Raw genomic sequence first — 26,985 nt, forward strand, 5'->3', positions numbered from 1 at the left:
GAGCCCAGGTTCTCCTTATCGCCCTCTCGCAGCCCAGAGGCACGGCAAAGGGAGCGAACAGTTCCGAAGGAATGCACAGAGCAGTCCGGCTCCCTCCCGTGCTTTCCGTAACCCCGAGGGGTTTTCCACCTCCACCGAGGGGATTTCGCCCCAGCTAAAAAATCCTGCCTTCCCCCTTTCTAGGGCTGAACGTACACATAGAGCGGATTTTGTGGAGAAATGTTTAGTGGATTCCGCTTTAATTGCTATCGGAGTGTAACATCGCTCTTGAGCTCCTACAGCTCCACCTGCAGCTCGTTCCCGAGCGGTGCCTGAGCAGCGGAGCCTGCCCGGGCTCCTCAGGTGCTCCGGATCAGGATCTGCCCTTGGGAATGGGGCAAGACCATCCTGCATCGAGGTCAGGGCTTCTCTAATGCTTGAAGTCAGCTCTCCCTTTCAAAGGTCAATAAAAAAGGGAACGTGAAAGAACACGGAGCGTGCTAACTCGAGTCGTGCACACTTCTGCTTTCCTAGGAGGAACAGAACAGCTCGCAGGCCAGAGAGCCAGTTCTTCCTGAACTATGACCACCTGCCTAAGCACAGAGCCGAGCTCGGGGAACAGAAACAGCAGCAGCTGCTGATGAGGTGGAAGAGCAAAGCCTGGGCCTGCTTCCATCTCGACACACCTGGAGACACCAAAGCTGAGGCCTCACCTGCAGCACCGGGACCAAGGGCATGGCACAAAGCCACGGCTCTGCCACGGGCAGAGGCAGCAGAAGAGGTCTGCAAACAGCACAACATTGGCCCAACGTTTTTGAAGAACAAATTTTAACCTTTATTGACAGTAAACAAGGCTGTTCTTTCCAGCAACAATTGCAGCAGGGTCTAGAACAAAGTAGAACAAAGAGACTGAGGTACTATAGGTGAGCTCTGAGAAAATCACCTTCTCTTAAATGTATTAGGTACTTGTTCCTTAGTATAGAAAATGGGGATTTTTTTCTCCCCATTATTTATTAATGACTTGGCCATTTCCCACCTCCCTCATGATGAAAATAAAATTATAAAGTCATCATCTCCCACACAAAACAACAGGAAAAAAATACTGTAATAGGAACAATTAGGACGCAGAGCCCACGCACCACTGGAAAACCAAATAATCACTCCACAAGGAAAGCACAACACATTGAGGCTGTTAAAACCTTAGTGACTGAAAATGCTTCCAAACAAAAGATTTGAACGTTTTGGGGAGGAGTTTCTGTCCCTATCTGCAGTCCTGTGAAAGTCAAACAGGAGATTAACATGAAGACTTTTCCTTTTTGCAGGAAATGTGGCAATGGCACTGCGAGGAGGTACCCAAAACAAGCAGAGCACCAAGCTGAGCAGGAGACTAAAGCAAGGATGGACAGACACCTCCCTGAGATTCTGGGCTGTGGTTTCAGCACCTTCAGCTTCCTGCAGTGCCCCAAGATCGTGCAAAGGGATTGGTGTGAGAAAAAGACAAGACACAGTCTGGTTCTGTCAGGTTTCCAGCCCAGGGCTGGCCCCCAGGCAGAAACCATCGGTGTCTGAATGCAGAAGGGAGCCAGGGCTGGGATTTCTGGATGGATGAGAGGCTGCACAAGGCCTGGCCGTTAGGTGTCATCTCTGCACCGAACATGTGTGACAGCGCCCTCCACACAGCTCAGCAGCGAAGCACTCCAGTTGCGTTGGAATCCAAATTACAGGGAGCTCTCAGAACTTTGGGCCTGTAAGCCAAAGCTTAGAATTAAACACAGGATTTGATCTGAGACCTTGGAAAAGGCTTCCAAACTTAGGTGCTAGAAGCGAGAATGTAGATTTATAGTTTAAAGAAGAAACATGTAAAGAAGAGAAAACTTTAGAGTTTAAGATACAGAAAAAAATAAAAGCAGTTACAAAGGTAAACAAGGAGTTTAGAATGCAGTACTGTAGGTTTGTGTGTCAAAACATGACTGGCTAAGAAAGCTTACACTGTAGCATGAGTCCGTATGACAAAGTACTTTAAAACTGGGTCACAAACATAAATATCCTTGCTAACAGTGTTTTATTGGTCAATAAAGCCTTAAAAAGTCTTATAACTTAAGGTCTTGTGACCTTCTGAACCATGCAGTAAAGATGTGAGCCAAACTCAACCTTTCCATCTATATAGAAGAAAAATAAACCACATCATCTAGAAACTCAGAGGTACAGTCTCTAACTCATTCAAAATTCCTTCCAAAATCCCCATATTCAGTAATTAACCACCAGTTTTATACAATACAACCTGTTTTACAGCTCCCAGTCTTTATAAACCACTTCTCCAGTGGATTCACCCCGGCACCTCCTGCAGGGCTTTAGGCTGCATTAATCCAGTCAGGCTGGAGGGTGGGTTATTCCCTTGGGCTGGAATATTCACCTTTCTCAGTGCTTCTTCTGCTGAGAGCAGCATGTGGAACTCCTCAGAATGCCAGAGGCCTTCTCCTCAATAGAACTGATGGCCAAGCCACTCAGGACTCCTTTGTTCATTTTCCTCACCTCCTGCACAGCCTCCACAATTTCACTTCTGTGGGATTTGAGGAAATAAATGTTAACATCACATTCTGTGCCCCACATTTAGTGATTATTTAGCATGGATACTGGTTCCATTGCAAATCAGGGCTGAGAAGAACCTTCACCATCTGACCTGCTAAATCCTGGATGCTTTTCTTGAAGTCTCCTTACTAACTTGGTAAAGCTGCTCAAGTTCAGTGCATAAGGAGAAACAAAGATACCAGATGGCTTCACAGAGGAAGAAGTGGATATTTTCTGCAGGGAATTTTCCCCAGGATCCTAAAATTGCATCAAAATAAGGAAAAAAAAAAGCATCAGTTAAGGGTTGTACAGGTTATACTGAATAAATATAAAATCCTAAACCCAGAGAATGGTTTGGGTTGGAAGGCACCTCAAAGCTCATCTTATTCCTGCTTTATTCTAATAAAGTAAAATAATTGGATCTAACTTATTTTAAATTAGATCCCATTACCATTTCCCAAAGGAGCAGCATGTTTAAAGGGAAATCCCCAAAGACAGCAAATCTGTGTGGTTTATGTGAGCAACACCAGCAATTACTGATTTGCCCTTTACTCTCCAAGGACCAGGCTGAGCCAATACAAAACACTCTTTGTAGATGTTTCTTAGATTTATGCTAGAAAATCCAAGAGTTTCTTTCCCATTCATTACCCCAAAATCTTTTCTGTATAAAGCCAGGTGACATTTACATTAAAAAACCTGCTGTTATACAAGATGAAAAATCTAGTGCAAATGGGGAAATTCCAAACTGTCCTGGGATTAAGAAAAAACAGCTGGAGTGTCATAGTTAGATGCAGTGGCAGAAGAATGGTGCTTTCACTCTTCTGTCACAAATTTATTACCAATATGTACTGTATTTTCCTATCCTGACATAATTTTCTGTCTATTAAATGTTATGTGACAAGAAGATTTAAAGCTCTTAGTCTGCCACACAAAGGAGTGTTAGTAATAATTATTTCCCTTTTGATTATCTCCAAGTAAAGAATGTGCCAGCTGTTGAGTAGGTGAGTTCAGATCAGGGCACTTGGTAGTAAATGCAGAGTATGAAAGAAACCTTCAAGAGGAAACAAACTGCCACTACAAATTAAGAACAGACTTACCTCAGGCACTGAGGGCTTTGAGCCACCAACAGGAACAGAAGAATGTTCCTTCCCAGTCACCACTATCTTCACTTCTAACAATAAATGTAAGAAAGCAAAGAGTTGCTAATTGCTCTTGAGCTGACATTCTTTGCAGATTTTGGACAGCCCAGAGAGAACACCTTAGAACAAACTAAGGGAAAGAGAATCTTCTAACAGAAAATGAGTGTCTTGAGAACTCTAACAGAAAATAAGTGTCCACAGCAGTTCAGTTTGTGGAACACCTTTTCACTGAGTGTTTCCTGAGATTTTAAGAGGCAGAGGAAACAGCTCTGAAGTAAAGTACCAGTGCTGAAGGCTGCTACAGAGAACCCCCAAGCTCTCTGCTTCAACACCCTGGCACTTCTCACCACAACCATGACTCCAGTCTCCAAACACAAACCATTTGCATCTGAACAGTCCAGCACGGGAAGGAAGCACAAAAAGAAGGAGGAGGAGAAAAAAAGGAAATATTTCCATCTATGTGATTGGCTGGGCATTTACTAATTTGAGTTCAAGCACTGTGGGTGAAGTTTTCAGGGAAAAAACATGGATGAATGAAGACAGCTGAGTACAAGGATTCACTGCTAGAGAATGAGAAAATAAATCTGAAAACTCAGCTGGCATTTATTCCAAGTTTACTTAAGCTTGAAGAAGGAACAGAGCACTCCAATAATAAACACCATTATTTGGTTTATCAGCTTAAAGCACACAACTTTACCTCTCGAGTCTTGTCTTCCTTGTTGCTTTTTCATTTCTTTGCACATTACTGAAATATCTGCCACTGACAAGTCTTCCTTAGCATCAAACCAATACTCACTTCCTTCCTCATTTTTTACACAGCCTTGGCAGTTGGGATAAAATTCAAGTGTTAAAGTTTAAATCATGGTATGCTACATAAATGAGTATCAAATTTTTGTGCTGAAGAGGATTTCAGCTACTTACATCTCTTGGTGTTACATTTCAAAGAGGTGACATTACTAGTTTGGAATTCTAATTTAAGTAGAAACTTTTTTTTTTTTAAGATGTAAGTAATTAATGCAGAGCTATTATCACTTATCAATCAATTTTACAGCTGATTTATAAACATTCCATCACAGAAAGGGCAGCTGTGTTACCACAGACATGTCTTTACACAGGGTGTCCTTCCTCCCCTGAGAACTTAGCTCAGGAATAAAGGATTATTTTTACTGGGAGCAGATCACTCACCACGTTCCAGAGGCTGATCTTTAAGCAGTTCCTCCCATGTCTCAGAAGAAGCAGAGTCACCTGGCTGATCACCATCAGTCTGTGAGTTGTCCTACAAACACATTTCAGTTACATCCCAGCACTCCCAGCTGATTATTTTTCAGAATATCAGCCCATAAAAGGGGGGAATTTTAAAAAGTTAAATCTGCTGATCATCCTCAAGAACCCCCAAGTTATTTTATTTTGAAAGAACAATTAAAATTATGAACATATGAGCTGATTTTGCCATCAGTGGCAGAGGATCCCAGGCTGAGAGCCCTGAAGACTCTGATCACATTTGCGGGCACCTATAAGGAGAAAATACTTCTCAACATCATTTGGACCATCTCCAAAACCCAGGAGTGAAGAATTCCCTACCATATTGACAAAAATCCCCTTTTCTTGACGTTTTGGTTCTTCAAAGTCAGCTTTCCCTTCACCTGAAAGATCACTAAAACACATCCAAGAATTTCATATAAAATATGGGACAACAATTTTAAGTTCTACAGTAATTCAAATATTTCCAGAAGCTCACAGTAAAATAAATATACTTAATAAATATGCTTTTTTTCATTATATCTTAATAGTTTTTTGCGTAATGCTCAGATGTATTCCTTACAATTTAAAATACCTGTGCAACTTTGACTAATTATTTACAAAACAAAACAATTGCCTTTGCTTTTTCTTTATTAACTTCACTTATTCTTAACAGGAAACTTGAAACAGTCTCTAGCAGTTTACCCAATTCAGTAAAAACTTCATGCCACATTTGTTTTCATCTCCACTTACAGAAGGTCACTGGATGGGCTTTCTGGACGTGTTCTGTCATGTGCCTGCCTGAAATAAGAAGTTATTTTTCTATGATAATTCATATCTGAATGATAATCTTGGCAAAACAGCTTCATATTATTTCTTAATGTTATCTGTATGCTTGAAATTATCTCTGCTGGCAGCAAAGTCTTTTTGGGTTTTTGTGGTGTGGGATTTTTTGGGGAGTTTTTTGTTGCTTAGCACCATTGTAACTGTAGACAAAGATTTTTAGAAGTGAAAGCAGGGAACCAGGAGAATGACCTGGAAATTGATAACTTTTACTATAAAGATAGTAAAGACACTCCCTGCTCTGCATACTAGAGCACCACAGAGGAAAAATGCCCTTAAAATAAAACCACTGTACCCACAGGGCAATGCTGATCTTTCAGTAAACAGCCTGAACCAACAAGATGCACTCCAAAATAAAGAAATTATAGGTCTGACATCTTATAAACTCATTCCTCAGTTAACTTAGTAAGTACAACAACAAATGTAAACTACTTACTCAGAGTAAAGACTCTTTCTGAAAAACTGTCAAGAAAAAAAAAGGAGAAACATTTAACTATGATTATCTGAATTATAAAACAATTTACATTAAAAACAAAACAGTTAAGAAGTTACCTTGGAGGGGATGTAAAAGGAAGAGAGTGGGGAAAACTTTAGCTCAACTGACAGTGGTGGAAGTTCATTTAAAGGTATGCCCATGTTTATTTCCCTTCTCATGTTACTGTAATTCTTGTCCAGTTCATCCAAGACCAACAGCAGAGATGAATAGAACTCAGCCTTTTTCTCACAGCTATTAAAATATAGTAAGAATGCAACATCAGTTTAGACATTTCATGGATTTTACAGCTTCTCGAGATGCCCAAAGATTTTACAGGGTTTAAAGATCCCTCTACATTATGGTATATAGAACGTGAATTATATTGTGCATCACTTGAGTTTTATTCCTGGAAAAAAGGCAGGATTTTGGGACTGTGAATGCTACAAAAAAATGAAGGCTGGAAATAAGGCTTGGGGGTCCCTCTGGATAACACCACTAATTATAAACACTCCTAGAAGCTATGGAGAGAATCTACCAGTAGCATTTAGCAATTTTTGCCTGATAAGCAGTTACCCATTTTATTTTAAAGGACATTAAAGCACATGCCTCCCAAGCCAGGTGTTTTCCTCCAAAGCCAGCTCATAAACCTTCAAGCAGTGCTGGTAGCACATCTCGTAATGGATGGCCAGGAGCTGCAGCTCTGCTTCAATTGCTCTCTGCAGGATGTTCTGACAGCAGCCTGATGCAGAATTCTTCCCAGTTTGCTTGTTGGGATGTTCTGACCTTTAAAATAATAATAACAATAACAAAATATTTATTCCAGGGCTTCAAGATTTTGTTTACATTCCTGGTGTTTTATTTTGAAGCAAGGAGCTCGCCAGAAGCTATTTCTGATATGATTTAAGGAAAATCCTTTTTAGCCCCCAATAATGACTGTAGCATTACAGTCAGTTTTATCTGAGAGGTGGGAACTGCACAAGCACATCGTAATTTCTATCCAAAAAGTGAAGCCTGAAGAACAAAAAGAAACTTAGCAACGCTGTGGATCTGCAAACACACTAATTTTGTTTCCACAGCCATATAGTTTAGGAATAGGAACAGGAATAGTTTAGGAACAAACACAGGAATAGTTTAAGTTGGAAAGGATCTCTGGAGGCCTGCAACTGCAGAACAAGGCTGCTTTGGTCTTTGTTTAACTTCAGGAAGTCTTTAGCTCACTCTTCTCACCTGTCCAGGCCCCTGCAGCAGAAACTGCTGCCCAGCAAGCTTTTAGTACCACCAGTTTTGCCAAGCCACAGACAACCTTTCAGTCATGAAAAAAAACTTCTGATCCAGGATCTCAAATTCCAAAACCAAGGACAACTCCTGACTCACCTGTCAGACAGATGATCTCTGGATTCCTGCTTTTCCAAAAAAAGAAAAAAAAGTCAGATTAAAACTCATGCAGACAAGTTAAAATTAACAAAATTCTGTCAATCTGGTCTGGTGGGGCCCTTCTTGTTTTGTGTCAATTACCTGCAGGTGTGAGCTGAGAGCTCCTAAGGACCATTCCGTGTTGGAAGCAGCATCCACAGAGGTTTGATCCAGCCACCCCACAGGCTGAGTTTTGCTCATCATGGTTACCTCTGTGCTCACTGCCCTGGAGCACAGATAGATCTGGGCACTGCTGCTCTTGCTGGTTGGGAATCCAGCTCTGGAATCAGAGCCAGCATCCACAGTGACACTGGCAACGCTCCTCGGGGCTTCACCACGCTCTGAATTCACAGCCTTGGGGCTCCCACCAGAGGATTTCTCTGCAGCTTCCACGGCAGCCCCAGGATTCTTGCCAGGGAGGATTTCAGGGACTGGGAGCTGGGTTTCAGCATCCTCTGCAGTGCTGCTGGTACCACGAGTGCACAATGCAGGTTTTTCACAGCTGCTGAAGTAGGAGGGCTCTCCGTGTTTAGAGAGCTGGGCCTCTTCCCTGGATGGCAGGAAAGGAATGTCTGGCTCCACTGCCACGCTGTGGGTGGGTCTCTGGCTCTTTCCAGAATCTTCTTCCCCTGCTGTGATTTGGGGTGGCACCTTGTCACCAACCAGTGGCGTGGCCTTCACCTCTCCAACCTCCTCCTGCTCAGAAAACTCACTCCAGTTGTTCTTATCCTCTTCGTACTCCTCGTGAGCACTGAGATACTCCAGCTGTGAGTCTTCCCCTAAATCTGCACCCAGGCAGGAGGTCTGAGTGAAGCAGCTCCTTCTGCTGCTCTTTTCCACTTCCATGGCACCAACACGCTCTCCTCCTCCTCAGAGGGAATCACACAACTCACTGCAACCTCTCAACGTCACTGGTTTGGCTCTTCCTACCTTAACAAAAATGAAGAGAAGTTCAAGATGCTCCATACCATACAGAAGGACAAAAAAAAAAAACCACATTAAATTAACCATCCTGTTTTCAACTACTGTGTGCTACTAGAGCAGGTCAGCATTCTACAGCACCTTCCTAAAGAAATCCCAAGAGCTGATTTCTGAATTGGTGGAATCCCTGTGACATTATACAGAACACAAAGGGTTAAAATAAAAGTATTATATTAAGGAAAAAGTGGACTTTGAGCTCTGTGCCTCCCAAAATCTAAAAATCTCTTGGGTGTTGGATAAGGGGGAAATCAAAGCATATTCCTCTTAATTCTGGGGAAGCAAGAAGAAACTTATCAGGGACAAAGCCCTAAGAAAACCTGGGAATCTTTACAATCATAACGTTGTAAAGGAACACAGGAAGGTCATTTAGCAATAGAAGGAAGCTGGACAATTCACCAGACTAAAGCAATACACCTGCTCTGAACTTGCAGCAAACTCAGTTTGGTAACAAGCACCAACAAAAAGCAGAGAGAAAGCAAGATGCTCTTTGTGAAGCTTTTTTCTTAGAAATATTGTTAATTCTTCTCTGCCTTCCCTCAGAAGCTTCTAACAAAGAAAGCAATACATAAAACATTAGCTGTATTTCTCAATTATATCTGCTTGCTAAACTACTTAAATGACACATCCAAATTCCAGTCACTGTCTCTGACAGCCCTTCCCCAGGGGGTGGGGGGGAATAAGGAGTAATATTCAAATGTTCAAATAGTCAAGCCTTCCAGTATTCCAGGTTGCTCCAAGCTCCCTCCAACCTGAACTTGAACACTTCCACGGTTTAATTATACACTTCTACAGTTATTTTGCCTCAAAACCTTATCCTTTTTTTACTACATTAACTTTACTTTCACCCCCTAATGAAGCTTGAGCGACTCTGCAATTTAAAAGCCGAATGCTGCCAAAGCACATTCCAGTTGCCTGTACAGAAATCTCAACATTATTGTCACATAGAAGTGACTTTTCCCTTGCGAACATGATCCAAAACACCTCCACACCCCAGATAAGGTACAATAATCCCCCCTCGTCGCTGCTAGTGATACAACCAAATGCCGAACCACAGCCGAGCCCGCCCCCGCCGCAGCGCCGGCTGAGGCTGGGGGAGCCCTGAGGGCAACCCGGTGCTCCCGCTCGCCCGGCGGGAACCCTCAGGCCGGAGAACGGCGCCTCACCACAGCTCCAGGACAGGCTGAGGCGCGGTCCCGCCGCCCGCACGAAACCCTGGGCCCGCTCCGGTCACCGCCCGAGCCGCATGAAGCCCCCGGGCCCGCTCCGGTCACCGCCCGAGCCGCATGAAGCCCCGGGCCCGCCACCGCCCGACCGCAGCCCTCACGGCCCTGCCACAGGGGCACCCAGCGCCCGCCGCCGCACCCCGCGCTCATTGGCTGCGGCGCGCAGCGCTCCGACGCCTGATTGGCGGACGCGGATCTTGCTCTTCCCGCCTGCGCCTCCTCCCCCCTTCCCTCAAAAAGTGGGGCCGCCGCCTCCCCTCAGGGGCCCAACCACCATATTTCCTCAGAATCGGTACCCCTGTATTCTCTCAAAGGCGAGCTGCCGTGTCCCTCCAGAATCGGTAGCGCTGTATGCCCTCAGAGGCGCTACCGCCATATTCCCTCAGAAGCGGTACTGCCGTGTTCCCTCAGAGCCGGTACCGCCATATCCCCCCATTATCGGTACTGCTGTATCCTCTAAAAGGCGGTGGCACCGTGTGCCCTCAGACACAGTACCGCGGCATCCCCTCAAAGGCGGGGCCGCCGTGTCCCCTCACGGCTCTCCCCTCACGGTCCCCTCTCTCTCCTCACGGTCCCTTTTCTCCCCTCACGGACGCCTCTCTCTCCTCACGGTCCCTTTTCTCCCCTCACAGACCCCTCTCTCCCCTCACAGACCCCTCTCTCCCCTCACGGACCCTTCTCTCTCCTCACGGTCCCCTCTCTCTCCTCACGGACGCTTCTCTCTCCTCACGGTCCCTTTTCTCCCCTCACGGACGCTTCTCTCTCCTCACGGTCCCTTTTCTCCCCTCACGGTCCCCTCTCTCTCCTCACGGACGCTTCTCTCTCCTCACGGTCCCTTCTCTCCCCTCACGGACGCTTCTCTCCCCTCACGGACCCCTCTCTCTCCTCACGGTCCCTTCTGTCCCCTCTCGGCTCTCCCGCCGCCGAGCACTGACAGACCAAAGCGCGGCCGGCGGGGAGGGAGCGCAGCAGCTCTTGTACGGCTACCACAGACTCACAGAATTATCCTCTGCTACAAGGGACCCACGAGGATCACGGAGTGCAACCCCCGGCCCCGCACAGGACACCCCACTAATCCCACCCTGTGCCTCAGAGCATTGACCAAACTCTGGCAGGGCCTTGAACTCGGCTTTGGGGCCGTGACTATTCGCTGGGGAGCCTGTTCAGTGCCCAACTCACCCTTTGGGGGAAAAACTTCTCCTAATACCCAGCTCTAACCTCCTCTGGCCTAAAAAAAACATTAAAACCTACCTGAAAGTTTCCAGGCTGAAGGAGTGTGTTACAGGAGCGCAGACAAACCTACCTGCCACACAGGTCCATGTTGTGCAAGGGGCTCTGCTTCTTCATTTAAACATGTGTAAAGGTCATAATGAAGTGTGTAAAACATCACTCAGTTGCCTAAAATTAACCTTTAGAGACATACGATGGTTTAGAGCATCTAAAGCGAAGACAAGCACTCCTCTCCTGCTTAATCTCTTTCATATAAGTGACAGCTCTGGCAACACATCAGGGCAAGAGGACATTTAATATTAAAATAATATATTTTTGATGAACCAAGCTATCTTCTGTTGTGAAGGAGTCTTCGTGAAGGATTCTTCCAGGGAAAGCTACTGTGTGGGTTACCTCTGTGTTCACCATAAATAAAATTGGAGAATGAATCCATTTAGCAACACCATTGAAATTTCTCCTGATGGGGGACTGTCCCAGTCCTCCCCCTGCCCCAGTGCACCTGGCTATTATAATGTTGAAATTTGAAGGTGCATGTTCATCCTGCCACTAAAAATGTTGATATTTGGAGGTAGTCTCACACCAGTGCCCTCACAAGCCCCTGAATTTGTACATTTCCCAACCAGTGTTGCTCATGTTTTGTGTGATCTTGCAGCAATGTTTTGAAAAGGAAAATGAGTTGTTACACCCATATCACCCTGAATTTTCTGTATTTTCCAAGAGAACCTGTACTGGTAACATCAGCATGGACAGACCACTCCATAAAAACTACCCAAACAAGTGACATTTTATTGGCGAGTTCTGCTCATAATGAATTTCCTTTTCCACGCTCACATTTCCTAACAGAGCGATTGTGGGGGGTGGGGGGGAACCCAACAAAAACAAAACCAAAAACATTTTGGGTAACATTCTAACATTCCATTTGCAAGCGATAAAAATCATGTAACATTTAAAAATAAAACAGAGGATAACAAATTGAAACAGAAGTTGTAGGAAAACCCATCCTGGTTCCCCCAGGAGCTGTTCCTCGCCCGGCTGCCGCCACCTCGGCCCCGCTCTCAGGGTACCGAGGTGCTCTCGTTTGGAGCTCAAATTTTAGGACTGGGACATGTGCTATTATCACCATTCAAAGCCCTGTTGTTGTTGTTGTACATTCTTCACAGAAAAACATAGAACAGTTTGCAGTAAACCAACCAGTTCTTTTTCTTCCCTTATTCTAACGCTAAGTCATACTGAAAGTTAGGGGAGGGGGGGAAATGTGGCTTCAACATTCACCTACTTTATTACACACAAAGGTTTCTACTAAGAGCATATCCAGGTTGAAATACACATCTGATTTCCGTCATGAGGTTGATGCTTATGGGGTGTGAGATGAAATCTACTTCAAAATGACAAACACATCCCTTTTTGATGAACAAAGTGTTACTTTTTGCCTTTTGGACCAATGCTTGGTTGCTGGGTTGTTTCTCCTGAGCCTTGCCAGGAGAGGCAGCTTGCACTGCTGCCACAAATGAAATCATGACTGGTGGCAATCACACACCTTACCATTGGTAAGATGCCCTATTTAGCATCTTTTTTTGCATTCTGAAAATCCCTTTCCTTGTTTTTTAGGCCCCCGAGGCTTTGTACACCAGAAATTACACAAGTCATGCACAGAAAATTGTAAATTGGTATCCACAGCCATTTTGAGGTATTCCACAAGAAACCTGGCTCTGCACCTGAATGTTTCTCTCAAAAACAATTTAAAAAAACCCAAAAACCCAAAGCCCTAACTGGAGTGGAAATTTAATTTAAAAATATTCCTTCCAACCCCACGTTTCACCACATTTCATCAACAAGGACATAATTCCCCAGGGGCACAAAAAAAGCCTTCTTCATCCTTTTCCTGGAATAATAACTGCAGTACTTCATTCCTAAATTTCCTTGTGCACTTGGAAGAGATGAAGACGAGGGTGTTTTTTCCTAGCCAAACCAGAGAAACACATTCAGACAGCGGTTTTGGTTTACTGAATTTGTGAAGGTGCTCGAGGAAGATCCCAGAGATCCCCTTGCGTTGGAAATAGCAGCGGCTCCTGCTCTAACCTCCCGTCTGCGAGGAGGAGGCTGGGGAAAGACCTGGATTGTAGGGTCTGAAGACCAAGTTAGGAAGAAATGTGATCTCCTGGGCGTGGATTTGGCTTGGCAGAACCTCTTGAGGCAGCCACGGCCGCTCCCGTGGGACAGGAGACGCTGCTCCACTGCGTGAGCAGATTGCAGAGGGACCGGCTTTCCTGTTAGGGCTGAGGTGGGACAGGCAGCTTTGTTCCTGGGGTAGCTGCTGCTCTCCTTTGAGTAGTACATTCAGAATGAGTTCTGATGAACCAGAGCTGTAGTGCCAGCCGTGTGCCATTTTTACACACGCAAGGATCGCCTGCAACATCTCAGGGTCACGCTGCTCTGCGTGAGAAGTGGAAAAACCTCCACGGTGATGTTAGAAGGAGATAACTCGCTGCTTCCGTAGCTGTAGAAAACCCATAGGCAGTAATATTTTCTAAAGTGCTTCTTTACTTAGCAGTTATTCTTTTAAAAATCAGACTTGTATTTTGTAGCGGCATCGTTTCCTAGTAGGTCATGGACCAGCAGATAGTTTCTGATGTAAAAAACCCATTACATATTTTGTTTAAGCAAATGACACTTGCTTTGATAAATGCACCAAAGAGAGTGACCCAAGTGCAAACCCCACCATTTCTGAAAACACGGCCTTATGCTGGTTTACTAATGCAACCTTACATCCTTTAAAAGTCATTTACTTCAACTCCAAGAGCAGGGATTAAATAATACAAATAAAAATTGAAAATCCAATGAAGCTATTGCCTATTTACCCTGAAATAAAAGAGTCTCACGATTCTACCGGTGCAAAAATCCCTCCAAACACATTTGTTTTATTGGCAAAGTCATTTAAGGTCACTTTTGCTTCCAAGACCATCTTCTTCCATGGTTTCCACTGAAGGAGTTTTGCTTTGTAATGGCTTGTGGTTCCACAGTGATTTGTAAATGAAAAACCTACTATGAATAACTCTACCGTAGTCACTAAATTACAGATACTGTCAGGAGAAAAGTCCCAAACTTACAGTGTTTGTTTTAAAATTTTCAGCAAGACACAAAAATTCCAGTCCAAGTGTTTTCTTTGAGTGCCGTTTTAAACGGCAATAAATGGCTGCTGTGCCCTCAGGATGGAGAATTCCATGTGCTTCTTACGTGTTGTACTTCGAATGTCCCCAGAGCTCGGCGTGGGAGGGCTCCCGCGGGCACAGCCACGTGGATCGGCTCCTCCTACGGATGTAGTGCAGCAGGCTGGGATCTGCGCGGGGAGGCACGGAGCAGGTGTTGGGGCAGCCTGCTCTCGGGAGGCGATGGCACGAAGGGTCCCAGGCAGCGGGACGCGGAAGCGGCGGCGTTCCGGTTCTGAGTAGCGGCGGTTCCCGCGGGAGGGGGTGGCTATTGCTGGGACAGCAGAGCGCTCCGGTTGGCCTTCATCTTCTCCAGCCGCTTCACCAGGTGGCCGTTGCTGACCTCCAGCTCCTCGGTTTTGTCCAGTGCTGAACGGAGCTGAAGGAAGGAAGGAAGCAGAAAAACACCGTGACTTTCACTGTGTTATCCCTTTGCAAAGGCACAGCAAGGTTTGTAGCTGCCAACACTGACTACGTTAACTTAGAACACAAAACAGCTGAAAACTCCTTTAGCAGAGTCAAACTGCTTTGCAGGCTACACACACAGGTATTTAAGCACACTGCCAAAAAACCAGGGTATTTACAGAATGCTGAACAAAAAAGGCCAAGGTAAGAAGAAATGTGGTCTCCTAAGTCTGGATTTGGCTTGATAGAACTGTGTGTCTTGAGGCAGTCAGCACGGACAGAAGGTTACTCCTGTGGAGCAGGAGATTCCCAGAGAATCACTGAATTTCCCTCAATCCAGAGGCACGAGGCTCTGGGTGATGTACACCTGTCTCAGCTTTTTTGTTTCTGGTTCCTAGAACTCTATTCCCAGCTGTGACTCAGAGCCTCAGTTTCCTGTAAAACCCACCACAGGATCAGGGAAGGGAGAGAGAGCTGGACTGCACAGAACAATATTTATAGGCAGCAAAGAAGAAGGATATTTAGAACAAACAAGGAGTCATACTGGAAAAAAAAATCAAAGAAGCACCTCTGGAGGCAGTGAGAGAGAAGCTGATAAAGGTATTCAGGCTCTAAGGAGACAGAGGCACAGTCAGAGTCTGTGGACAGCCACACTTCCCCAAACAGGCCTGAACAGATTGGCAGGGCAAAGCAAACAGGCTCACAAAGAACAACTTACATCCCTTTAGCAAGTCAGGTTAGGAAGGAATGGTGAAAAGGCACTGGGAGCTCACAGCTGTGACTGTTCCTCCAGTCTGAGTGCTGAAAACTTGGAAGCACATTTAGAAGGAGTAACTAAAGCAACAAAGCAATTAGATGCTTATCCCTTGCTGTGCCAAGAAAGGTGGTTGCTCCCCTAAAACACCCAGGGAAGCAGGTTTCCCCCACAGGAGCAGGGGAGTTACCTCTCTCTGCAGTTTGCGTTTCTCTGCCTTCAGTTCATCTTCTACTCGCTCAGCATTCTCAGCAGCAGTTTTGTATCGGGCTACCTGGCCTTCCAGTCGTATTACCTGGGGTGAAGGCAAAGGCTGGCAGTTAGAAGCTGTACCAAGAAGTTACTCTGAAGCTTTACTCTTTCACTAGTACTCAAGGAATAACCAGAGAGATGCTAACCCCTCTTTGATAAAATAAAGGCATAATTGCAGGGAAGAAAACAACACCAAGGAAGCCTGGCAACAGTAATTTACTGCTGACCTTTTGTACATATCCATATTTAATGTGCTTCCAGCAACAAAAAACACAGTCCATTGATTAAATTTCTCTTAGCAAGAGAGATGTACCCTGGACAAGAGCAAACAATCAAAATGGAACAGCTGTGTATAAACTCCATCTCTACCACATCACATGCTGAGAACCATTTAAAACCTGTTGACAGCTAGGCATAAGGAAGTGTTCAGCAGAGTTCATCAGGTACTTTTGGTTTTAACCATTCTTCCTTCAGTACAGAGAAATAATATATTCCTTCTTCCCCATACACAAGTGTCATAGTGGCCCTCATGCTCCAACACTCCTGTTTCTTATTTGAAGGGAAAATCACAGTAAACATAATTTCCTTTATCATTTATCAAAACACACTTTCTCGTTGTATTCTCACCATGCCTGAACAAACAGAATAAGCCAAAAACTTACATTCTGCTCCAATGCTGTTATCTCTTGCTCAGACTTTGCTAGTTTAAATTTGAGATCACTGATCTGTCTGTTGGCATCTCCTAAAAGAATCACAGATTTATCAGAGATGTCAGAACAAGCGTGAACAGTTTCCATCACATCTGTGGTAAAATTTCCATGCATCAGGGATCTACGTGGGGCAGGAGGAGAGTAGTTATCTCAGAAAGTGCCCAGCACAGAGGCACCATTCCCAGTCCTGCCTGATTCCTGCCAACCACTCTGAAGGCAGAATTAATCTGAACTCCCCCCAGTTCTGCTGAGGAGCAATAACAGAGATCTCCAACTGCAATCTTAAATAAAGGCTCCTAATTCCCTCACCTCTGTCGAGGTGCATGGCTGCTCCCAGGCTAAAGCTCCCTTGGGACTGAAGGCTCATTCTTACTCAGAGCCATGTGCTTATTATTGTACTGATACATTTTCTCACTCACATGCAGGGCACAAAATTCTCTTAAAATCAAAATGCAGCTCACTTTGGAGGTCAATCATGTGCATATCTGTCCCATTTTCCAGAACTTCATCTTCAGACTGTGTATTTTCCATCTTGCCATTCCTTTGCTTTTCTTCCAGTTGTCCCTTTAATTTTTTAATCTGAAGGACAGAAAATAGTTATTAAAATCACTAAGGGAAATTGTGGCTCAAATTCACTCCAGTATTATAAAACAAATTATGTATTTTTTAAACATAAATTCAAAAAAATCTTCTGTTACAAAGCAACATCCTAGAAATTCTTTTGGCAAATGACTCATGGTATTTTACACATCAGTGCTTATGTACAAGTTCAGGATCAAAACAATGAATGAAAAATGACTAGTTTATTAGAAAAGCCATAAATCTTCTGCAGGCACATCCATGTAAAACATTCTTAAAAACTCCCAAAGCTGTGTTTGGTCGTGTGCAAGTCTCAAGGCCAAGGTCACTGAGCATATATGAAAGCAGAGAGTGTCCTGCAGGGCAACAGATCAGCTGAGGTTTCTTGAATAAGCTTTATAGCCACTATGGAATACCATGGTACCAGCAATAATTCCTTTAATTGCTCTCTACCCATCTGCAATTCCTCCAACAATCCTTTCCAAAAGGCCCATTTACCCACAGACCCAGCAAAGGGGAGGGTTTACTCTTGGAGAGAAAATTCGCTTTTACAATTTCTGAGCCATGCTCGTTTTCCCCTTGGGCTTGGCCAAGGACTCCAAGGAGGAGTCCTATTATTGAGAAGGACTGAAGGACTATTAGTCAGAAATAAGAGGGTCATATCTTCCATGTATCCTGAGTTAACACACAGGAGGAATGTTTTGGAGGAAGAACAGAGTGGGCAGCAAGTCCTCAGCAAGACAAACCAGACCACAGCGCTGTTGCTCTACACCTTGTGTCTGGGCTATTTTTGTCTTCTTAATCCTTCACTTGCCCTGTGATTACCTGGTCTAGCAAGGACTCCCGTTCATCAATGAGCTTTTTCAGCCTGTCTGGAAGAGAAAAGGGAGAGTTCAGTGCTGACCGAGCCAGCGGCGCATCGGGGAGCGCATCTGGGACACGAGGCTGAGCCGCTCAGGTTAGTGACTACTGATGGGGAGTTAGGGCACGTACCACAGGACACGAGGCCCAGCGGGGCTGGGAGGGGGCTGCAGCCAGGGCACTTATGGCATTCTCACAGAACATGCTTGTCCCAGCAGTAGCAGCAGCCAGCTGCATGCAAAGAGGCTAATCTTCTACGTTAGGTTAGCATGCAAGAACTCTAGGGTCAAGCACAACTGCAACACAAAATCTCACAGATCTTGACAGTTTAACACAATGACAATACTGCAAACACCTATAATCACATTCTCAGCACTTTAACTCTTCCCTTCTTTCACATGGCAGTGACATTTTAGCTCCAATATTGTGACCAGAAAAAAACATTTGCCCATCAAATTATTTGTGTTTCGAATGCAGCAGTCTGGTAAAACTCTGTTTTCTCTTCAGAGTCAATCCAAACATCAAGAGGCAATGGACAACCTGCACCAACTGTTGTGCTACATTTGGAAGAGCTACAGATCAGCACATGGGTATGTGCAGCCTTCATTTAAAAAGTGCACTCTACAGAATGAGACAGCTGGAAAAAAGAACTACAAAGTAAGCAAACAAATCAATTATTTTTTTTTCCATCCCCATTAAGGGCTGCAAAATGTGAAAGCATATTTTCTTGCCACCCAAATGACCTAAATGATTAATTAACAAGCTCAGTTTGTTCAGGTACACCTCAGGCAGGAGTGCACTGCAACATCACATGGAAATCCACTCATTAGGAGAGATCTGTTGACCTCAGCTGGGTCTCACTGCAGGTTTGTTCACAGCTGGCCTCCCTTGCCAGCAGTGCAGAGCTCAGGTTGTTCAGAGCTCAACTCCACAGCTGAGGTCTGGCCTGCTAATTAAACTGTTAAAATCCACAGGTCACTCAAGAAAAAAAAGGAAAGCAAGGTAAATTACACATCAGAGCCTCGTGGGCTTCTACCAGGTAAATTCTGTTGATAGACAGACTTAAATATTTTTAAGAGCTTTAAAAATACCATTTCTTCTTTGTTGACAACTCCTGAACAGGCCAAAGTCTTGTGGTTCTCCCTTTTTTCTTGTAGGCACATGCACTTAAAGGGAACCAAGAATCTGTATTGAATCAAATCATGGTGAAAACTGTTCTCCCAATGGAAGTCCCTCTGTAGAGCAGACATGTGCAGTCCATTCATGTGGTATGTCACTTCCCTGCTGGGAATACACACCCCCACACAGTCCCATTCCAGAGCATGGAATAAAACCTTTACCTTGGCTTTTGATGCAATACCCAAATACAGATCTTGGTGTGACATCCCAGTTCAGCAGATCATTGGATTCATTTTGAACCTCCTGAAGTCCTATTCTGTTTGTTTAATCCATTTGTAACACACCCAACATTGCTACACCTGAGCACTGGTATGAAAAAACAAAAACAACCCCAAATTCTTTTGTAAATACCACCCACAAACAAAATGTCCCAGTATAAACCCTTTTAAAATAATAAAATATTTTCACATCTATATGGGAAGGAAAGAAAACTTAAGACAGAAATTCTGCAAAAGATGAAAGAAAAACAAAGCTCAATGAAGAGCAAGAATAGCAAACAGGTTGGAGAAACCTGGGCTCAAGAGATTGTGGTGGGATTTAAAGGCCAGCAAAGACTGAGAAATGGAGTTCCAAGGACTGGAAAGAGAATGAGGACTGGTGCAACAGGAAACCTTTAGGCCACTACAAAATTAGCCGGAACTTACTGACTCCAAAAGGGCCAAGTAACACATTTTGATCCTGAAAACAATGTAGTTGTGACTTTCATTAACACAACCCCTGCTGTGGGGTGAAACCTGCCTGCCTGAAGAAAGGACACCTCTGCCAGCTTCCACTGAGGAAGCACACTGGCTTCCCCAAAACCCTTTTCCTGCAAAGAGGATGGATTTTGGGGTGAACCTTCAAGTTTGGTCTCACATTCAATTCTCTCTGCCCTCATTACAGACATCTGTGCACCCCACTGGGACATGCAGACAGCAGGGTTTACCAGGTCAGGGAAAAAATGAGTTTGCTAAAATTGCCATTCACATAGAAGAAAAGTTTTCTGCCTGTAGAGATGAGGGTCTCTTGGGTTTCACTTATCTTAACTTCCCACATTAGCACAGAAAACTTACTCTGCAGGGTCACCTTAATTTTGCATTTAGGAGATATTTTTCCAACAAATCTGAGGACCTTGAGAACAGATGAGCAGGAAAGAACAGCTTATGGAATCAGGACAGGAAGCAGCTAATTAAAATTCTCATCTGTAAGAGTTATTCTCCTTATTCCACACAGAAAGATACTCCAGTGAATCATGAGAGTGTGACATTCACCTCATGGAATGAGGAAAGGTGATCCCCAGGGTACTCACTGCACCAGTTCATGGCCTTCCCACACCAGAGTTTAACAGAGAACTGAGGAGGAGATGGGGCCTGTGAGGGAGCAGGACACAGAGGGTGAGCATGGGGCTGACCTGTGTCTTCTGCCAGGTTCTGAGTCCAGTGACTGATCTCATTGCCTTGGCACTGTGATTTGAGGCATTGCTTACTCAGGTGCTGCTCCAAACATTCCCCAATCAGCCACAGATCCTCCATGTCTGTCTCCTTCCACTTGGAGGGGAGCATGAGATGGGAAGCAGCTGGTTTTACCTGCATGATTCCCATGATTTGTGGCCCAGGAAGAAACAAAGGCTGATGTAAATGAAAGGGGTAAACTGCTCTTGGAGGGTGGAAAGAGATCCCATGGAATCCCAGCCCCAAGCAGCTATTCAGAACAGCCTGCAAGAACCAAGCTGTCAGAGCAGCTTGGGCAATACTGCCTCTCCAGATTTGTCACTTTATTTTGGATGATGAGAAAATGCCTTCCTGTCTTTCTCAGAAGAGGGGCACAGCCAGGGACAGCACAGGATTTGGAAGCACTGGCTTGCAGTACTGATTTTGAGGGGGACAGGAGGACTGTTCTTCTCTATAGCAAAGAAGATATTGACCAAGACCTTTTCACTATTTATTCCCCTTGATATCAAGTTTCTTGAGACACTGCTTTTGAAAGCATTTAAGGCTAGCTCTGATATGCACAAACCTGGGCTACAGCATTTATGTGCCACTAGGTGAGGACCAGAAAACCCAGTGAGCATTTGGGGTTATTCTGGAAGACAAAGAAGTTTCATACTTGGGTCACACCCTCATCTTCAACATTCCAGGATGGATTTCTGGCACAGCAGCTACTCTGCACTGCCTCTCCATGTTCTTGCTCCCAGTTACACTGGGAGTGGGATCAAAGCTGGTACTTGGACAGGTAAGATTGGAGGTGTTTCTGCTCCTGTGACTTGGCTTTAAAAAGGAATTCTCTAAAAGATGCTGTGTTTTCTGAAGTGAAAAAACTAGTTAAAATCAGAAATGAACTCACAAGAAATACAAGATATAATGGCATGTTGCCTAATTTAACTCTGATAGATCCATCCACAGTACAAGTGAAGCCAGGTAAGAACAGTTAATGACCTGTTTAAATCTATTTAACAATTAAAACCCACTTCCAACATTAAACCACATATTACTCTTGAGAGTATGGCAGAGCCAAATCTTTAAATAAACACTGCTTTTCATTGAATTTATTTCTTATTCAATGAACTATTTAGAATATGACATGAACTATTCAGAGCTAAATCTTTACATAAACACTGCTACATGCTAATAAGAAATGCTTATAAGATCTAGGACTTTTTGGATTAGCATCTAGTGTAAACCCTTAGGAAGAACTGCCAATACTTACAGAAACCACGGTGGATCTGCTGTAAGTTGGAGAGAAGCCACATGAAAGGAGTTACAGGGTTACAGACCTGTTAGAGCTCTACAGTTAAGGTGCCATCACATATTCAAGGTGCTCAAACCCCGAGGCTGCCCAGTCCTAGGGAGATGGCTCTTGTAGCTACGTGGCACAAGGCAATAAATAGAACAAAAGCTGCAGAAAAATGGTGTTGAAATGATACAGGTTTAAATAACTCCTTGTGCAGGTTTAGAAACAGTGCTCTGGACAGGTACTTTAAAGTATAAAATATGTTTATTTAAATTATATACAGCAGTACATTTTGATATACATCTTCAAATTTTGCAGTCTGTGCTCTGACAACTTTGTAACATCAACACAAATACAGCCTTCCATAGCCCACCCCCCTTGATCTGCATTCCCTTGGGACATTCATTGCTTAACACTTTAAATGAATATTTATATATGCAAAACATGCTCTTCCTCCCAAGCACTAGCAGAGATGCAAGAGGAAGTACAGCAAGGGAGTCCAAGAGCCTGATTTATGCCAGCAATTCAAAGCAATCCAGCTTTTCCAAAAGGCACAGGGGGGCTAGTACACAAAACAACAGTCATCTTTGGTCTGATATCCAGCAAGAGTTAAGACATGCAAAGTTATCTTCTTTCCAGAAGGAAAGAGATAAGATTTGTTTCAGAGATAAAAACATTCTTTCAGAATCAGAGTTTGCAAAAAAAATATATATTTATGTTGCAGTAAGCAAATGCAATTTTAAACAAAAATCTTGGAAAAATAGATATTTTATATATTCATATCTAGACAGTACTTGATAGCAAACCTAAGCACACATTACAGTGTGTATTGACACTTTCTCTGGAAAAAAATAAAAACCCCATGTGAGACATGGTGTAAAAGGCCTATTGTGGTGCAAAGTGCCTAAATGAAGTAAACATGTAGATATTTATTCCTTTCAGCAAACTAAGACCTGCATGCTGCACTTTTTCCAAACTGTGTATTGCTCCTCCAAAGTGCTCAGACTAAGCAGATTCACAGTGATCTAACTATATTTTGGAATGGGAACCATATAAGAAATACAAACAAGGTGGAATGAAAAGATCTTTTTTCTTCATATTTAAAAAAAAAATAAGAGATTGGTTCATAGGCTTTAAACATTCTGAAAGAAGTTTCACCATCAGTGTGGCTAAAAGTTCCTTCATGAAGAGTTCATGTACTTGCTGTAGATCTAAGTACAAGTAAGCATCATGTGCATAAGTTCACCAAGGCCCAATTTACATTCAAGATATTGATCAACTAGGCTAGAATATAAAAAAATTCCTATAGAAATTCCCCAGGAGCAGCTATCCACACTAGAGGTACTTTAATTGCATAATAGTTTGAATAGTCAAGTGGTGAAGCTTCCTCATCAGGTGATAAGCTTTCAACCTGAGACACAGCAAAAGCAAACCCACTCACAATTTCTTGTGGCTGGGTACAAGAGTGAATAATTTAAAACTTGCATCATTACCACATCCGTGCTTTATGCTGAGTTACCTACAAAGACAAAGCTCTAAGAGTATTCCAAGGTCTGATGTCTTGTGCAAAGTGCATGTTTGTGTCCTGGGACTGCTCACAGGCCATGGAACTCGTGCAGGTTGGAGATTCTCAACTCAGGAGATTGTACAGTCATCTCTGGATCTGCCCTTACTCCTTTTACCAACCTGCAAATCCTCCCTGCTTTCAGCCTTCTTAATGAAAGCACTTTCCAAATCCTGTTCCAAAACATCTCGGTCCTGGAATTTTCCCACTTTACTAGAATCTGATACTTTGATTTCATCTTCCTTCCCATCAGCCTCAGCCTCCTCAGCAGCTTTCCCCAACGCTTTCCCTTCCAAGCACCCTGTTTCTTCAGGCTCATCTTTTTTATCCTGCAGGACTTCACCTTTGGTCAAGGCATCTTTGCTTTCCATTTTGTCTGGTCCCTCTCCAGCTCTGTCTGTGTGGGCAGTTATTCCAACAGCACCATTTGCTCCATCATCCTCTTCTCCCTGTGCATCAGCTTTCACTCCATCACATTTCTCATCAGATTCTAGTATTTGATTGGACTCTTCATCAAAATCAAAAGCATCACCATCATCTTCCAGGCTTTCCTCTGCTTGGTCCTCCAATTTCACTTGTTCACTAACGTCATCCTGCACAGGTTTCTGTGGCAGGGAATTATTTCCACCTTCCTCCAGTTTAATTTGTTCACTACTGTTTTCATCCAGCACAGGCTTCTGTGCCAGGGAATTATTTACTCCTACTTCCAATTTCTCTTGTTCACTAATGCTGTCATCCTGCTCAGGTTTATGTGCCAGGGAATTATTTACTCCTACTTCCAATTTCACTTCTTCACTAATGTCATCCTGCACAGCTTTCTGTGGCAGGGAAGTATTTACACCTTCCTCCAATTTAACTTGTTCATCAATGTTTTCATCCTGCACAGGTTTCTGTTCTAGGGAATTATTTGCACCTTCCTCCAATTTAACTTGTTCACTAATCTTTTCATCCTGCACAGCTTTCTGTGGCAGGGAAGGATTTACACCTTCCTCCAGTTTATCTTGTTCACCAGTGTTTTCATCCTGCACAAGTTTGTGTGCCAGGGAATTATTTGCACCTTCCTCCAGTTTATCTTGTTCATCAATGTTTTCATCCTGCACAGGTTTCTGTTCTAGGGAATTATTTGCACCTTCCTCCAGTTTATCTTGTTCACCAATGTTTTCATCCTGCACAGGTTTCTGTTCCAGGGAATTATTTACACCTTCCTCCAGTTTAACTTGTTCACCAATGTTTTCATCCTGCACAAGTTTCTGTTCCAGGGCATTACTGGCACCTTCCTCAGAAGCAAATTCCCCACCAGGGTGGTCTGCAAGCTCTACCTCTTGCTCATTTGCTTTCAGGGTTTCTTTACTGGCTTTGTTTTCAGTAGTTACACTAACACCTACACCTGACTCCTCTTTAGATTCAACTTCTTCTTGTTTAACCACCTTCTGCACTTCTGCACCCTCTAAAGGAATATTTTTCTCTCCCTCTGTACCACCTGCTGTTTCTTCACTGCCCTGACTTGTTTGAACCTCTGCCTTTGGATTCAGATCTTCTACCCATTCTCTCCTACTTTCCTGTCCTTCCCCAGCCTCATCCCCTGTTTCCAATTCTGACTCCTTAATTTCATCATCTAAAAGACTCGGGTCTAAATGGGTTTCCTGAGTGATCACCTCTCTCCCAACCTCTGTTCCTGGCTGTGCCTGCTGCAGCTCACTTCCCTTTCCCTCAGGAGTGGAGCCTCCTGCCTCCACAGATGCTACACCCTGCTCCCCTGTTTCAGCAGAACCTGAACACTTCTCCAGCTCTTCCCCCAGTCCTTCCTTCTGTCCATCCTTCTCACCTGGAACAGTTTCATCTTCAGTTTTACCCTCTGTGCCTGGTTCCTCTGGGGATGCTGAAGCACTGTCCTCTGAAGAAGCTGGCTGGATCAATGCCTGATGTTCTCCACCTTCCTCTCCAAGTGGCTCTGCTGGGACATCCCTTTCACGTGGCTCTGTCCCCTCCAAACCCACAGACTCTGTTTTCCTTGGCTGACCCTGAACTGTGTTCCCAACCTCATCTTCTCCTTCAGCTCTGTCACCTGCTGTTTTATCACTTCTTCCATCTGTGCAGTCAACGAACTTTTCCTCCAAGACATTTGCAACCTTATTTTCAGCACTTTCTTCTGAGTGCTGGGGTTCCTCTGGAGTGGAACTCTCCACATTTCCCTCCTCCCTAGGCAAGCCTGCCACTGCTCCCTCAGGTGGCCCTGCCTGGTTAGAAACCAACTCACTGCTCTCACTTGTCCTGTCAGACCCTTCATCCATTTCATCATCACTCAGGGCATGGCTGGTTTCAAGATCCTCTTGTTCTTCCTGGTTGGGTGCAGCTTCTCCCAGCTCCTGCTCTGTGCCAGAGTCACAAAACATTTCCTGAGGACTCTCAAGAACTGGGTGGCCTTGCAGAGAGCCCAGCTCCAGGTTCTCATTTGTCCTTGCACTCAAGTCATGGTGTTCAGCCTCTGTTCTCTCAGGCTGCTGGGCTGCTGTGCCCCTGGACTCTGTGCCCTTTCTCAAGCCCTCTGTGTCACTGTCCCTGTTTGAAGAAGTGCTCTCTGACACAGGTTCTGTGAGGCTTTGGGCTTGCTCTGCAAACCTACTCTCTGGTAACATCACTGCTGGCAGGGCGTCCCGTTCTTCAACCACTTGTTCTGCCTTTGCATTTTCTGCAGCATGCAATGTCTGTATTTCCTCCTCCTCAGACTCCTCTTTGTGTTCCTCATGCTCAGTATTCTGCAAGATTTCTCTTTTCCCCACATCCTCCAAAATCTCATTTTTCATCTCCACTTCATTGGCTTTGCCTAAAAGACCATTGAGAAAGTTGAGGGGGCCACACCACAGCACTTACCTCCCCACTCAAAACCCAAAAGACAGAATGAGAAGAACAGGTTAATAAAAGATGAGCTTTTGCCAATTTTGTGAGGCAAAGCAGCAATTGAATTAGTAAGGATCCAGGGGGTTTGATCAGTGAAACTCACCACCCTCTCAAAGCAAGAAGTCTCTGCTGCTGGCTGGTGTTTTTGTAAGGGAGGAGATTTTTGCTCTTGGCTGTGGGAGTGACAGCTCTGGTAGAGATCAGCTGGTTGAAGCAGTGCAATTTAACAGCAACACTTGCAGATGTACCTCTAAGGACTGCTCTTCCTCAGCAATTTTCTCTGCAACTTTAACCCTGACACCCCTCTATCCGTGCAGGAGTCTGATGCCATTACAATGGCATCACGAAGGATTATTCAGTAATATTTTGCTTTTAAAATCTCAAGCCAGGCATCATCAGGGCCTGATGACAGACACTGAATGTAAAATCTGATTGGCAATTTGGCTGTTCAGACCTCCCAACACAGATCAAAGCTCAGGTAATCTGTGCCCCTTATTTCAGCCACCCAGAGGGGTGGGGACTTCTGTGGTTTTTTGAAGGTTATTTTTGTTGTAACACTTTTCCTTCCATTTCTATTTAAAAGCAACAGATATTAAAAAAAAATAGTGTTTGTTGTTAGTTTTTTAGTCTATGCTGTACCTATTCTGAAAAAAGAAACCCCAGGATTAGGAGATGTAGAAAACATATTACATTAAAAAATACACCCTTACCTTGGTTTTTGGTGTTCCACTTTGTTTCCACACAGAAACTGAGTGAGGAAAAAGCAGCCAAAAGCTCA

General features: G+C 44.2%; 2 protein-coding genes across 16 annotated transcripts in view; both read right to left on the minus strand.

Annotated features, from left to right (window-relative positions):
• Positions 1-1,233: 1,233 nt before the first annotated feature.
• RBM44 (RNA binding motif protein 44) lies at positions 1,234-8,502 on the minus strand. Its single transcript, XM_050987539.1, has 11 exons — positions 7,759-8,502; positions 7,618-7,643; positions 6,859-7,026; positions 6,321-6,504; positions 6,205-6,230; positions 5,160-5,358; positions 4,872-4,962; positions 4,304-4,506; positions 2,660-2,805; positions 2,393-2,539; positions 1,234-1,724 (listed from the first exon to the last, which is right to left on the minus strand). The coding sequence occupies exons 1-10, from the start codon at positions 8,500-8,502 to the stop codon at positions 2,398-2,400; spliced, it is 1,929 nt and encodes a 642-aa protein (XP_050843496.1). The 3' UTR covers positions 1,234-1,724; positions 2,393-2,397.
• A 3,347-nt stretch (positions 8,503-11,849) lies between these two features.
• The window catches only part of LRRFIP1 (LRR binding FLII interacting protein 1), a 103,792-nt gene continuing 88,656 nt past the window's right edge, over positions 11,850-26,985 (minus strand). For 5 of the 15 annotated variants that reach the window (XM_050987520.1, XM_050987516.1, XM_050987524.1 and 2 more), the window contains one exon: positions 19,198-26,133. In XM_050987520.1, the coding sequence (XP_050843477.1) occupies positions 23,381-26,133 (2,753 nt within the window). In that variant the 3' untranslated portion in view covers positions 19,198-23,380. Of the gene's footprint in view, positions 14,676-15,645; positions 15,751-16,369; positions 16,450-16,878; positions 16,997-17,821; positions 17,869-19,197; positions 26,134-26,985 lie in introns of those variants that run through there. The other 10 variants (XM_050987528.1, XM_050987530.1, XM_050987529.1 and 7 more) reach the window with 8 other exon arrangements.

This window comes from Serinus canaria, assembly GCF_022539315.1.
Source record: "Serinus canaria isolate serCan28SL12 chromosome 7 unlocalized genomic scaffold, serCan2020 HiC_scaffold_29, whole genome shotgun sequence".
NCBI classification, from domain to species: Eukaryota; Metazoa; Chordata; class Aves; order Passeriformes; family Fringillidae; genus Serinus; species Serinus canaria.

What these genes read in the sequence shown, in the direction of transcription:
- RBM44 (XM_050987539.1), bottom strand. Translation starts at nt 8,502, where the DNA reads ATGGAAGTGGAAAAGAGCAGCAGAAGGAGCTGCTTCACTCAGACCTCC. An exon ending in AGAAAGAGTCTTTACTCTGA is followed by an intron (nt 5,359 to 6,204) that starts GTAAGTAGTTTA and finishes TTTTATATGAAA; the next exon opens with TTCTTGGATGTGTTTTAGTG. An exon ending in GTTCCTTCTTCAAGCTTAAG is followed by an intron (nt 2,806 to 4,303) that starts TAAACTTGGAAT and finishes ATGCAATTTTAG; the next exon opens with GATCCTGGGGAAAATTCCCT.